General features: G+C 37.8%; 1 protein-coding gene across 4 annotated transcripts in view; it reads right to left on the bottom strand.

The window, feature by feature from the left end:
• Nucleotides 1-212: 212 nt before the first annotated feature.
• Nucleotides 213-13,341, bottom strand: part of gzf1 (GDNF-inducible zinc finger protein 1) — a 14,424-nt gene continuing 1,295 nt past the window's right edge. For 2 of the 4 annotated variants that reach the window (XM_073933677.1, XM_073933678.1), the window contains exons 2-7: nt 12,227-13,117; nt 9,314-9,666; nt 6,847-6,941; nt 6,601-6,768; nt 3,217-3,374; nt 213-1,201 (exon numbers count right to left, since the gene is read on the bottom strand). In XM_073933677.1, the coding sequence (XP_073789778.1) occupies nt 563-1,201; nt 3,217-3,374; nt 6,601-6,768; nt 6,847-6,941; nt 9,314-9,666; nt 12,227-13,117 (2,304 nt within the window). In that variant the 3' untranslated portion in view covers nt 213-562. Of the gene's footprint in view, nt 1,202-3,216; nt 3,401-6,498; nt 6,769-6,846; nt 6,942-9,313; nt 9,667-12,226; nt 13,124-13,341 lie in introns of all 4 variants that reach the window. The other 2 variants (XR_012396073.1, XM_009301441.4) reach the window with 2 other exon arrangements.

The following is a 13,341-nucleotide window of genomic DNA, read 5'->3' as shown; positions in this document are numbered from 1 at the left end:
GTAGTGCTGTATTTATACCGATTTGCTAGCATATCAGGAATGTGTGTTGTGTTGGCAGATTGAAATAGGCAAAGTCTGGTAATGTTAGTGGATTTGTTGTTATTTTCAGGGTTAATTATTGTGAAATCACCAGTGCTGATATATACAGCCATATCGCACTGCTGCTCGTGTGATATTGCTCATATATATATATATATAAGGAAAACAACTACTAAATTCAACAGACACTTTATTAAATGATTTTAGTAACGCTCTCATGGTTTGCAAATCATAATACACATAATGGGATTAAAAAAGGATGCATTTAGTTGGTTGTAGTGCTGCACATAATAAATATCAGCCAAAAGCAATACTGACAACAGAAAACAATTCTGTGGAAAACAAACGCTCTATAGAAATCAGAGAGGAAATCATAAACAAACAATTAAACACTGTGATCTCTTAAATTACACTCATTATAGACATTCTGCACAGGAAATGACATTTCAGACATTCTTCGTAAAGCAAAGATGTTTTTTTACAGCCGATCCATCGATGCAGTACTTGATCAACCAAAGTAAAGTTATTCCGCGGTGTCTCCGACAGAGATCTCCATGTTGTTTGAATCATCTGCAGTGTGTGTGTTTTGGTCATTCTCCTGTTGTGTTTCCGCACAGTCCGTTTCCTCCACTGTAACAGCCTGAACCGTGACACACTCTTCAATTGCTGTCGATGCCAGGACATTCTCTGCTTCGGATGTTTCTGCATTCGTCGATGACTCCAATATGGCTTCAGAAACGTGTCCGGCGACGCTGATGGGCACAGAACCGGACGCTAAGGAATGAGCGACTGAAATCGGGATGGAAAATGGGACTGGCATCCCGATGGCTGAAGCATCCAGAGAGATAACACTGGTGCCGTCGCTGGTGACTAGTGGCTGCAGCGTCCCAGAAGGCACTTCTGTTTGAATGACCGTGAGGCCGGAGACCAGAGCGATAGTTCCAGATCCAGTCCAGTCTCCGGAAATGGTTACGGGCTCTCCGATTGTGGCCATGACTTCTTGAGTCTTCCCCACGTCGCTCTGAAGAGCCTGGGCTTTAGAAACCGCAGCCGCTGCCTTCTCCTTCTTCTGGGAAGAGCCTTTGGGCTTCTTGGCTCGGTCTTCAACATTTCCCTCCAGGACCACCAGGTAGTTCTTCCAGGGGGTTTGTTTGTCATGGGTCTGCATATGAACCGTTTTTGTTATATTAAAAGAAGACACTACAGGGAAAAGCAAGCACTGGTCTGTTTTAAGATTTTTTGGGGGCTATTTACAGTTGATGTCAGAATTAATAACCCCCCTTGAATATTTTTTCAACATTTCTAAACATAACCGTTTTAATAACTCACATTTAAAGGCTTAATTAGGTTAACTAGACAGGTTAGGGTAATTAGGCAAGTTATTGTATAATGATGATGGTTTGCTCCATAGACAGTCGGGAATAAATATAGCTTCAAGGGGCTAATATTTTTTACCTTAAAATGGTCTTGAAAAAATTCAAAACTGCTTTTATTCTAGCCGAAATAAAACGAATACGACTTTCTCCAGAAGAAAAAATATTATCAGATATACTGTGAATTTCCTTGCTCTGTTAAACATCATTTGAGAAATATTTAAATAAGAAAAACAATTCAAAGGGGGGCTAATAATTCCGACTTCAACTGTAAATACATAAAGATGTGTTTTGTGCAAGTGTGGTGATATCTATTAATTAAACATTATTCCTCTTGTCTTAAATCTCAATTAATTACGCCACTAAACTATCTTAACTTATTGATTAAGCTATAAGAAGCTGGTTCTCTGCACAAGATGCCAATGTGGAGGCTTGTAAGCAATGAAAAATAATATGCATTATTGATAATATCTAATTAATATTAACGTGCGTTTGAGTGCTATAAATAGGTACAGCTGGCATTTAATATGTATATTGAATATGTACATGAACCGGTTTCAGCATGGATTATGGTACTGTTGATGTGGTAATGTTTGTTGTCTGTAAAAGCTTTTGAAATGCATTGAATATTAGGAAAAAATATATTTTTTAAATGCATCAAATTAAAAAATGCTTATTGTTCGGGTAAAGTCTAGAAGGGGTGCATAGTTTTTTGGTATTTATTAGACCAAATATACAGTAATTTTTTAATTATTATTATATGAAATAATATTATGATTTAAAATGTGCTTTTTTTGTGCTTTCTTTTTCAACTAAAGAACGTTTGTTTGACGTTTGAATCTTTTATAATATTTAACAGGGTTTCTGCAGGTTTCCCCGAGTTAAATTTAAGACATTTTAAGACCATTATAAATTTAATTTTAAACTCATAAAGGGCTAAAGGCTAAGGAATTTTTTAAATGGCCCAGATAGAAAAGATTTTTATTTGCATAAACATTATATATACATTTTATAATACACTAATACATTAATAATAAAAAAAGAAAATATTTTAGATTTTATTTCTTAGCAAAGTATTTTAAATATTAAATATTGTGTAAAAAATGAGCAAGCTCTACTTCTATCCATACACGTTTTTCCTAAGATAAACTTTCTTTAAAATAAAACAAATGAACAAATGTTTTTAGTTTTAAAAACTATAATAAACGAAATCTATGCGCAACAGTCTGTCCAGGTCAGTGTTCTCAGTAAATGCACTTTTAAACAAATTTTATTGTAAGGAAAATAATAAAACTATTATGATAAATTGTTCATCACCTTTTTAAATAAAAAGTTAAAAGTTTTATTGAGATTGATTGTGTGTAATTGTATGGGTTTTGACCAGATTGGGTAGCAATACATAAACAAAGGAAAATTATTACCTGTTTAAAAAAGATTTAAGACCTACAACACAATATTGCAGTAAATATAAGAATTTTTTTAAAGCCTAAAATTTAGATTTTGAGATTTGAAACTTTTTAAGACCCTGCAGAAACCCTGATTTAAATGTACTGAATAAAAATGTAGCTTCTTTCAAATGTCACAATACTTCAGGGACTAGTCTAGTTGGGATTTTTTATATGCCTTCTGCTCCCTATAAAAATATTTACAGCTATTTCTGGACTTTTTACTGTATTTATAGTGAAATACATCCTGATTTAAAGTTGTAATGCCGTGCACTGAAAGCCCATGGGTGTGAATATACTTTTATAGACTCTATAAACTCAATCATAAAAGCATGCAGTGGAAAGTCACAGATATTCACCAGAGTGTGTCGGCGTACGGTGGACTTGTCTGTGAATGTTCTTCCACACATGCTGCACATGTACGGTTTCTCTCCCGTGTGGATTCTCTGGTGTCTCTGGAGGGCGTTGAGTTGAGTGAACTGCTTATCACAGTCCTTACAATGATATGGTCTTTCACCTGTGCAGAAAACCGCGTCAGTGGCTCTGCTTTTTAAAATGTAACTTTCACAATCTCGTTTTCATAGCACATAGTTTGATTCAGGTCATTTACGTCACCATTCAAACACTAGTTTCTTCCAGCATTTCACGTAATTTCACGTTTGTGTTCATCATGGCAACATATGTGATTTTGGCCATTTCATTTTTCATTTTGCGACAAGTGTGTTTGGTGCAATTTGTTGCTATTTTCAGACCGGCGCAACCCTAGTTTTCACATTTTTTATTAGTATCATATTATTTTTATTACTATTTACTATATTAGTTTTAGTATTATTTATTATGTCCATATTTATACTTGTTTTAATAAAAACAAGTGTAGATTTGCCCATCTGTCGGGTTTTGGAGACGTTTGCATCACCATACGGGCATTACGGCTCATTCACATGGGGCATCAGCGTTAACATGGTGACGTCAGACATTGCCGAACTGCATTGTGGATCCGTCAGCACTGCTTCAGGGGTGTTACTCGACTTTCTCAACTTTTCAAGCGCCAATGGAAGTGTCAACCAATCAGATCGCTGTATGCAAATACACCAGCTCAGACAGTAGCCAATTGCTGACTAATTTAATTGGCTAATGCTGCTATGACGATCGCGTCAGCCCCAACTTCAGACATGCCCTCTGTCAAGCGTTGATGTAGAAGCCCTGTGTGAATCAGGCGAAAGAATCGGACGTGTATTTGGATAACTCAGTTTTTTGACCACACTTTGTTATTGTTCATTTATTTATTTGTTGGAAATTAGAACTGAATATATATATATTTTTTTAAATCTTTGCCCTTATGAAACTAAATATGTAGGCTAATAAATGTCTTCAGTGGAGTGCGAACAACACCATTTCCTACATTTAAGAAAGTAAAGTAGTAAAGAAAAGTGAAGAGGCCAAATGGAGGAGGCTCATTCTTTATCCTCGTGCTGCAGGTGCTCTGTTTAACTGTTTTCTCGCTAGTGAAGCGTTCAGTTTTTCCCACTTAAAGTCCTCCATGTAAATAGCAAACGCACCATGGCGCAACACAACTAACTCTTAAAGGGATTGGGAGATGAGAGTCTGATTGGTTTAATGCACGTTATGTTTAAAACACACCCATAACTCATTAACGCCCCAATCACACGGGGCTTCAGCGTCAAAACTTGACAGAGGGCGTGTCTGAGGTTGGGGCTGAGGCGATCGTCATAGCAGCGTCAGCCAATAAAATTAGTCAGCAATTGGCTACTGTCTGAGCTGGTGTATTTGCATACAGCGATCTGATTGGCTGACGCTTCTGTTGGTGCTTGAAAAGTTGAGAAAGTCCCAACTTCTGCAGGGAGCAACGCCTCTGAAGCAGCGCTGATGGATCCACAATGCAGTTCGCCAATGCTTGACGTCACTCATTCAAAGTGAATGGGAAGCGTTGAAGCTGACGCTCTGTGTGAATGGGGCGTAAGAGAATAAGCACAACCCTGTTAGACCATGCGGCAGGGCGCAAAACGTATTTTTCTGTCCTTAAAATAGCAAAAGTGGATGTGGACACGCCCTTAATGCTTTTGCTCCATGCGCTTTAGACTTTGCGCCTTGATCATTAAAATAGAGCCTTATTAGTGTAAACAGATGACGATGAATATAAATTCTCAAGCAACAGCCACCTCTGCCATTTCATTCATTAACTTTTCATTCATGCCCCCCAAAGTCACTTCAAATTCAAGGCACTTCATAATGTCCATTTCTTCAAGAATTCTCAGCATAATCATTTCTCGCTCACACCAAAATGTGCTCTTTCATGCATCATTTTCATGCAAAAATGACTACAAAATGGTAATAATTTAATTGTGGTGTTTACATGTCTGTACTGCATTTCATTAATGCCACTAAAATAGGAATACTCCACTTTTCTTAATTCCATTTCTGTTTAGTTCAATTATGATTTTAGTCTTATTAAGGCCATTAAAAATCAGTTTACACTGATTTAAAACGATTGAGACAATACTCTGATTAAGAGTCTACAGAGTATTGGTGTCCATGTAAATATACTCCAGTGTTATGACTAATCAGATCAATGCTGTAACTATTGGTTAATATTTTCTTGTTGGCAGTGTATGACTTATTTCATATGCAAGTATCTGCATCTGAAAAAGTGTGAACCAAATGGCCAACAGCAGGGGTCACAACCCTTTTCCTGGAGAGCTACCTTCCTGCACATTTCAATTTCAACCCTGACCAAACACACCTGTTTGTAATTATCAAGTGCTGCTTTAGATACCATTAATTGGTTCAGGTGTGTTTGATCAGGGTTGGGACTGAATTCTGCTGGAAGGTAGCTCTTCAGGAACAGGGTTGGTGACCCCTGGCCAGGGGCGCAACTACACATTTACTGAGGGGTATGCGGGTTCAAATTTTGTGTGATCCCTCTTATTTTGGCAAACTAATAATTTAATTAATTAATTAACAATAAATGGAGACAAATTTTTTAGATTAACCTTATAACTTTTGACATTATGTATTATTTGACAGTTTATTTTAATAAAAATAAAAACAAATCTAAACAGTTACATCTACATGAACACTTTCGGCTGTGTGACTGCATGTTATTGTGTTAAATGATTTTGAATTAAACAAAAACAATGTTATATTTTTATAAAATGCAAAATAATTTTTTTTTAACAAAACATATTTATTTATTTTTATTATTTAAATTTTTTAATAAGGGTAATTTTAAAAATAGTTTTGGCACAATGGCGCCCCCCCATGTGTGGCGCCCCTATGCGCCGCATATACTGCATACCCCCTTTTTGCGCCACTGCCCCTGGCCTACAGGAACTCAAGAGTTGTGAACCAGCTAAACCATTTGGGTAATCTCTGGGGGAATCATATTCTTTTGTTATAAAGTAGTCTCTAACAGACAGTACTTTGGGTTAGGTTACTTGAAGATGCTGAGAAACTGCACTATTCATTGTCTTCACTAAAGTCTTCTCCCTGTAAGAACTTTTGTCATCTAATACACTGGTGAGCCACCCAAGAATGGTTGAGCCAAATACAGCAAAATCTAGTGTTGAGATGAACACTCAGTAAGAGTTACATAAGAAGCGACTGATGTCTGATTTTTAAACTGCTTTATGTTATCATATGCTTTAGTGAATGTGATGTAAAATACCATGTTTGCACTTACTGAGAGGAATTTATATTAGTGTTGATTTCGAAGAAGAGTATACCTGTGTGTATTTTGACATGCTGGTGGAGCGAGTTCCTCTGTGCAAACGCTCTTCCGCAGGTCTCACATTTGTAGGGTCTGGAGCCCGAATGGATTCTGTTGTGATGCTTCAGATATTCTTTAGATGCGAAGCTCTTCCCACAGTTCTCACACATGAATGGCTTTTCTCCTAGAGAAAGAGAACAGGAAGTCGTTACCTTTCCTCATCATTATTTCTTTTAAAGTCACAGGAATGGGTTTCCCTCACCTGTGTGGCATCTTCTGTGGTACGCCAGCATGTGATTCTGGGTAAATCTGGCATCACAGAGGTCACAGGCGAAAGGTTTCTCTCCAGTGTGGATCCTTAATTATAATAAAAGGTATTATTATTATATTATTAAAATATAAGTGGTGTCACTATTTCAGTGTGTAATATTTAGTTTTTAAACATTCATATAATAATAAAATAATTAAGATTTAACAATTTTTTTATTCATTCATTCATTTTCTTTTTGGCTTAGTCCCTTTATTAATCAGGGGTCGCCACGGTGGGATGATCCGCCAACTTATCCAGCATATGCTTTACACAGCGGATACCCTTCCAGTGACAACCCAACACCGGGACACAACCCAATTTATGAAATTTTACCCATTCGAACTCTACATAGAAATGCCAACTAACCCAGTCGGGACTCAAAGCAGCGACCCTCTTTCGGAGGCAAAAGTGCTAAACATTGAGCCACTGTTTCACCCCTGCCACCAAAATTGTTCTACAGTATATAGCATTAAAGGTACAGTTCACCCAAAACTGAAAATCCCATCATCATTTATGCACCATTACTAAACCAATTTGAGCTTATTTTTTCTGTTGAACTTAAAAGAAGGTATTTAGAAAAATGCTGAAAACCTGTAACCACTGACTTCCATGTCATTTGGGTGGTTACAGGTTTCAAAATATCTTCTTTTCTGATCAAAAGAAAAATAAAACTCATAAAGCTTTGTAACCACTTGAGAATGAGTAAATAGTGAGTACATTTTCATGTTTTGGGTGAACTATCCCTTTAAATGAAATTTAGTATTGCTCCTATTATGCATCAATTTATTTCAGCACCACAAAATTTAATTAAGCTTCAAATCTCCTCCATTGTCTAAACACATACTGTTGAAGTCAAAATTATAGGCCGCCCTATGAATTTTCTTTCCTTTCAAATATTTCCCAAATCATGTTATACAGAGCAAGGAATTTTTCACAGTAATTCCTATATTTTTATTTTGTAGAAAGTCTGATTTGTTTTATTTCGGCTAAAATAAATGCACTTTTTAGTTTTTTTTAAACAATTTTAAGGTCAATCAGGAGCTAAGGAAGCCAGTCTGGTAAAAGGGGTAATTCTTTTTTCTCAAAAAGTGGACCTATTTGCAGTTATTCGCCTCACTTTCTATTTAATTATAAGGTTTAAACACTGCATTTTAATGACATTTTAGGCACTTTTTTTTGCTTAAATAGCTTGTCTTGTTTGATGTACCAAAATATTTTCTTATAAATGTTGAAAAAAAACTAATTTAAAATACTAATTTATTATATGATTATTCATAAAAAAAAGATTTGTTAATTTTTTTAATCATAAACTGTAGCTTATGTTTATTTATTTAGCCAAGGGCCAGCACATTCAACTTTCCTCAGTTAGAATTTGGCCATTTGAATAATAAACAAATAAATAAACACTAGTAATGTAAAGCTTTACACTGTTGCTAGATTTTTCTCTTGTAAAAAAATTACATTGAAAATTCATGAATAACAATAGCCTGATTAATGTTAAAATAACTTTAATAAGGGCCTCAATTTAATTGATCATATTTTGTTTCATGGTCCAAGATTTAGAATAAAAGTAACCTGTAAAATGTTTTCTCTATTTAACAACAATACAGAAGGTCAGTGTCGGAATATAAATTTATATTAACTACATATAACTGAAAAGTTGTTTTCAGACTTTAAAATGTCTTGGTTTCCTGAGCCCTGACAGTCTCCAAAGTAATGCAAATGATCAGCTTCACAGCACGGCTGTATCTATTGTCTTCTCTGTCTCCAGAACATCATCTGCACGCTGTTTTAATGCTAAAATGTATCGTGAATGGGTACTTGTATGCTGATGAGATCGGGCCTGGAATAGGACTCCATTTGGTCTTAAAGCCTTCTTCAAAAAGTTATTTTCACAATTCGTGATGGAATAGCAGTTAAAATAGGACTAAATAGCTTAAGTATAGGACAAATTCTGGACCTTTGTCAGTACCGTCATCAAGATGGTGCCGAGCATGGCCGCCGTGTTGCGAGCTACCAGCAATCCTAAGCTTTTCACTCATCATAGCACACATGCTGCTGATGAGGTAACAATAAACGTGATTTGATTTGATCATATTAATATTATTAGCCCCCTTAGGCGTAATTTTTTTGATTGTCAACGGAACAAACTATCGTTATACAATGACTTGCCTAATTAACCTAATTATGCCTGTAAATGTCACTTTCAGCTGAATACTAGTATTTTTAAAAGTACCTAGTAAAATATTCTGTACTGTGATCATGGCAAAGATAAAATAAATCAGTTATTAGAAATGAGTTATTAAAACTTATGTTTGGAAATGTATTGAAAAAAAATCTCTGTTATACAGAAATTGAGGAAAGAAAATACACAGGGGGTTAATAATTCTGACATCTGTAAATAATCCCTGCCATGTACCTCTTATGCGTCTTGAGCGCTGAACTCTGGGAGAATCTGGAGTCGCACTCGTCACATTTGAAGGGCTTGAGTCCCGTGTGTGTCCTCTCATGCAGAGTCAGGGCAGTTTTGGAGCTCAGAGATTTGCCACATTCCTGGCAGTAGTGTCTGTCCGTGCCGCCCTCGTGGACGTGGCGCCGGTGGCGCGTCACGTCCTTCTTGCGTTTGAAGGTTTTGTTGCAGACGTCGCAGGGGAAAAGGCGCTCGTCGCTGTGCACGTGCCGCTGGTGGATCTTCAGGTTGCAGCGGTTGGCAAACGTCTGCTGGCAGATATCACAGCGAAGCGTAGTGTCCGTCTGCACCCCGTGACTGACCTTCAAGTAAACATAATCCGATATTTCATAGTGATAATGAATATGTACAATATTGATATCATGGGCACTTTAAAGTGGCAGGAATAAACATTTATTATTTTAATTTTAAGAGTGACTCAGTGGTTAGCACTGTCGCCTCACAGCAAGAAGGGAGGACCAGTTGGCATTTCTGTGTGGAGTTTGCATGTTATCCCCGTGTTGGTTTGAGTTTCCCTCCGTGTGTTCTGGTTTACCCCACAGTCCAATGACACGCGCTATAGGTCAAATTGGTGAAATTGGCCGTAGTGTATGAGTGTGTGTAATCGCGAGAGTGTATGGGTGTTACCCAGTACTAGGTTGCGGCTTGGAAGGGCATCCGCTGCATAAAACATATCCCTGAATAGTTGGTGGTTCGTTCCGCTGTGGCAACCACTCATAAATAAGAGACTAAGCCAAAGGAAAATGAATGAATGAGTGCCCTTTTTAAAGTGTGTGTGAAATCAAAATGTACAATGTTTATTTTGCTAGCTTACATTGTTATTCTTTAAAGGTTTAAAGACACCCTCATACTTTTTTTTGAGATTTTACAGGTTTGTGTGTGTTGAGCATCAGTTAAGGCAATGTTAATACCTGTCAGCTTTAATTGTGGGGAAAACTGGATAATTTTGAGCTTTTGTCCGCTAATTTCATCTTCTGGTTTTAAAATAATTTTTGGGGCGGGATCAGAATCGGCGGCGTAGCGCAAATCTGCTAGTGGAGTGATGACGCATCAGTTTCTCATTATTATTCATAGCGTAGTTTTATATCCTATGAGAAGAGCCTGCTTCTTAATTATTCATAAGAGCTCATGCTTTCCAAAGGCAAGGCAGACTTGCCAAGCTGTGAGACCCAATCACTGGGTGAGACCCTAACTGGTGAGACCATATCTTCTCACGGCTCGGGTCGTACAGTGTGTGTTTGTTTTTATGATCCATGAAGTTTGTTGCATGTTTTTCCCCGTGATTCTGTCAGGGCTGATACAGCAAAGCTGTTAGTTTCCATCAAGCACTTCTGTCAGGAGAGTAGTACGAGAATAGGAGAATGGTGGACTTTGTCTTTTATCAGTTGAGTTCGTTACTATTCAGACACATCGCCTATATCCGTGCTGCTGTGTTTTACACGGATTACGGGCAGGGCTAATGGATGAAATAGACATGGCAGGAGACCTGCTGCACTGCTGTCCACTGTGTCTGCATTCAGACCCTGGGATTCGGAAGTCCTTTTCATTTATAGTGTTTATATATACATGATTATCTCTATAATAATATAACAAATTGAGGTTATGTGTTCATGAAATTACGAATAACAAATGTATCAGGGCATTAAATTACTGTTAATTTCTTTGCATTTTAATTCGGTAAACTATAAAATCATGTGTTTCCTCATGGTTTGTGTCTCATTTTGTCAATGAAAGTCTGATTATTTGATTTCGTGTTTGGAGTTGCGATCCTTCTGTTGACGTCATGTCAAGGGTTTTCATAACAACTGCTGCATATTAATACCCTCCCTTAACGTTAACTCAAAGACTATAGAATACAAAAGACATGTCACTCATGGTGAATGAAGCCCCGCCTTTTTGTACAGTAGCCAATCAACGATCGCTATAGACTGACAATTCTCTGGGGAAAAGCTCGGATCAGACGTGTGCTTTTACAGAAGTTTGGTGGTCAACAAACGCATTGGAATCTCAGCGAAAACTTGCCTCACAGACATAAGAAAGATATACAAATAAAGCTTGAAATTTGAACTTTTAAATGAACCAAGTGCACTTAAAAACAATAGTTTCTTGGATTTGTAATCTGTATGAAACGAACGCAAGGTACAGTCCGTCCTGTCAAACGCACATCACATGACAGAAACTACTCAAACGCCCACAAACTTGTAAACAAAGTGTCGTGAGGAGATTCACCATCAAAACCGAGTTGTGAAGTACTTCAGAAGAGCAGCATGATCAGACAAAGCATTATCCAGAGGATGATAATGTGTAGAATGGCTACGAATGAAGCTGGCGTGGTGATCTCATTCCTTTTGAATGCACATGCGCATTAGCTTGGGCAACCTGAAAATGCTGATTTTGTCTGATTCTGACCTTTAGAAACGAGTTGTTTTTTAATTTTATTGGTAGTTCCACATTTGCAATGTTATCAAAAGTTTGCCAAACAGTTTTGGAGAATTTGATGTTTCCCCATTGAGACAGAGTTCCCAAGCATACTGCCTGAGACGTGTTTCAAAGATGGCCGCAGAGTAAAATGACTTGCCTTAAAGAGACTTTGCTTAAGTTGGCTATGAGGGAATGATGTGCAAAAGAAAGCACCAATAGCACGCGTCTTTGGACTGTGGGAAGCACTCAGAGGAAACCCATGCCAACGCTGGGAGAACATGCAAACTCCACACAAAAATGCCAACCGACCCAGCCAGGACTCAATTCCGCAACCTTCTTGCTTTGAGGCAACAGTGCTAACCACTCAGCCACCGTTATGCCCCTTGATAAAAGCTTTAGCAATTAAACACAAGCAAAAGTTTGAGACCATCGTAATCCCACCTTTAAGTGTTTCAGATAGCTCTTCTCGTAGTAGAAATAGCGGCTGCAGACCTCGCATGTGTATTTGGCGATTTCTTTCTTGACTTTCTTCTCAGCTTCATCTGCCTCCATTTCCTCATCAGGTAGAAAGTCTGATTCGTCAGGGTCGTCCTGAGGCACATAGGCAGGAGATTCAGACCCAGAGTCATCAATAGTGTCTTTACTAGTGTCATCCAATGCATTCTTTGATGATTCTGCTTCCGGATGTTCTGCTATTCGTTGCTCTTCTTCTCCTTCTGCATTGTCAGGTTCATCAAGGATTTCCGTTTGCCTCTTTAATTTTTTCTGAGGAAACTCTACATTAACTCTACGACCTGCTAACCTTCCACTTCTCCTGCCGAGCACATCTGATTCACTCACGTATTTGGCTGATTTTACTCTCTTTTTTCTTTTAATTGCTTTTTTGACATGCTTGGTTTTGATTTCGGCATCTTTCTCTACACATTCCTCTGATGCAACATTAGGAATTTCCACCTCACAGACATCCACCAGGTCTTGGCATTTCAGGAGTTTGGCCATTTGTAATATGTTAGCGATCCCACTTTTCTCCACCTCCATTTTCCCTGAATACGCGTACTCTAGGAATTTGGAGAAGGAGTGCGGTGAAAAGTCACAGAGGAACATCTTGTTCACTGGGTCTTCTGTTAAGAGGTGGGTTTTGAAGTAAGCGCTGGACGCGGCCAGGACCACCTGATGGGCTTCGAACTCCTCCAGCTCTCCCTGAAAGTCCACCTGGATGGTGATGTCGCACAGGTTTCCCCTGGTCCTAAGCTTCCACATGGCGCCGAGCAGGTTTTTGTGGTGACTGTTGGAATGCAGTTGGATAAATCTGTCGCCCATTTTCTCTGGTTTCTGCAGCTGACAGAAGAATCGAAATGAGGTTAGTCATTTAACATTTCTATCGAAATGCATCTACTAGAACTGCTCGATATTAGAAAAGTATGCAATAAATAAAGTATGCAAAGAATAAATTACTTGCAAAATGCATACAAAAGTTTTTTGAAGAAAGACAAGGGGGATATAATCTTAGAGGTTGAAAACAAGGACAACTTTAAAATGTTTGTGTATGTCTGTCT

This window comes from Danio rerio, chromosome 20 (assembly GCF_049306965.1).
Source record: "Danio rerio strain Tuebingen ecotype United States chromosome 20, GRCz12tu, whole genome shotgun sequence".
Lineage (NCBI taxonomy): Eukaryota > Metazoa > Chordata > Actinopteri > Cypriniformes > Danionidae > Danio > Danio rerio.
Note: the sequence above shows the minus strand (reverse complement) of the source record. Positions and strands in the feature narration are given on the sequence as shown.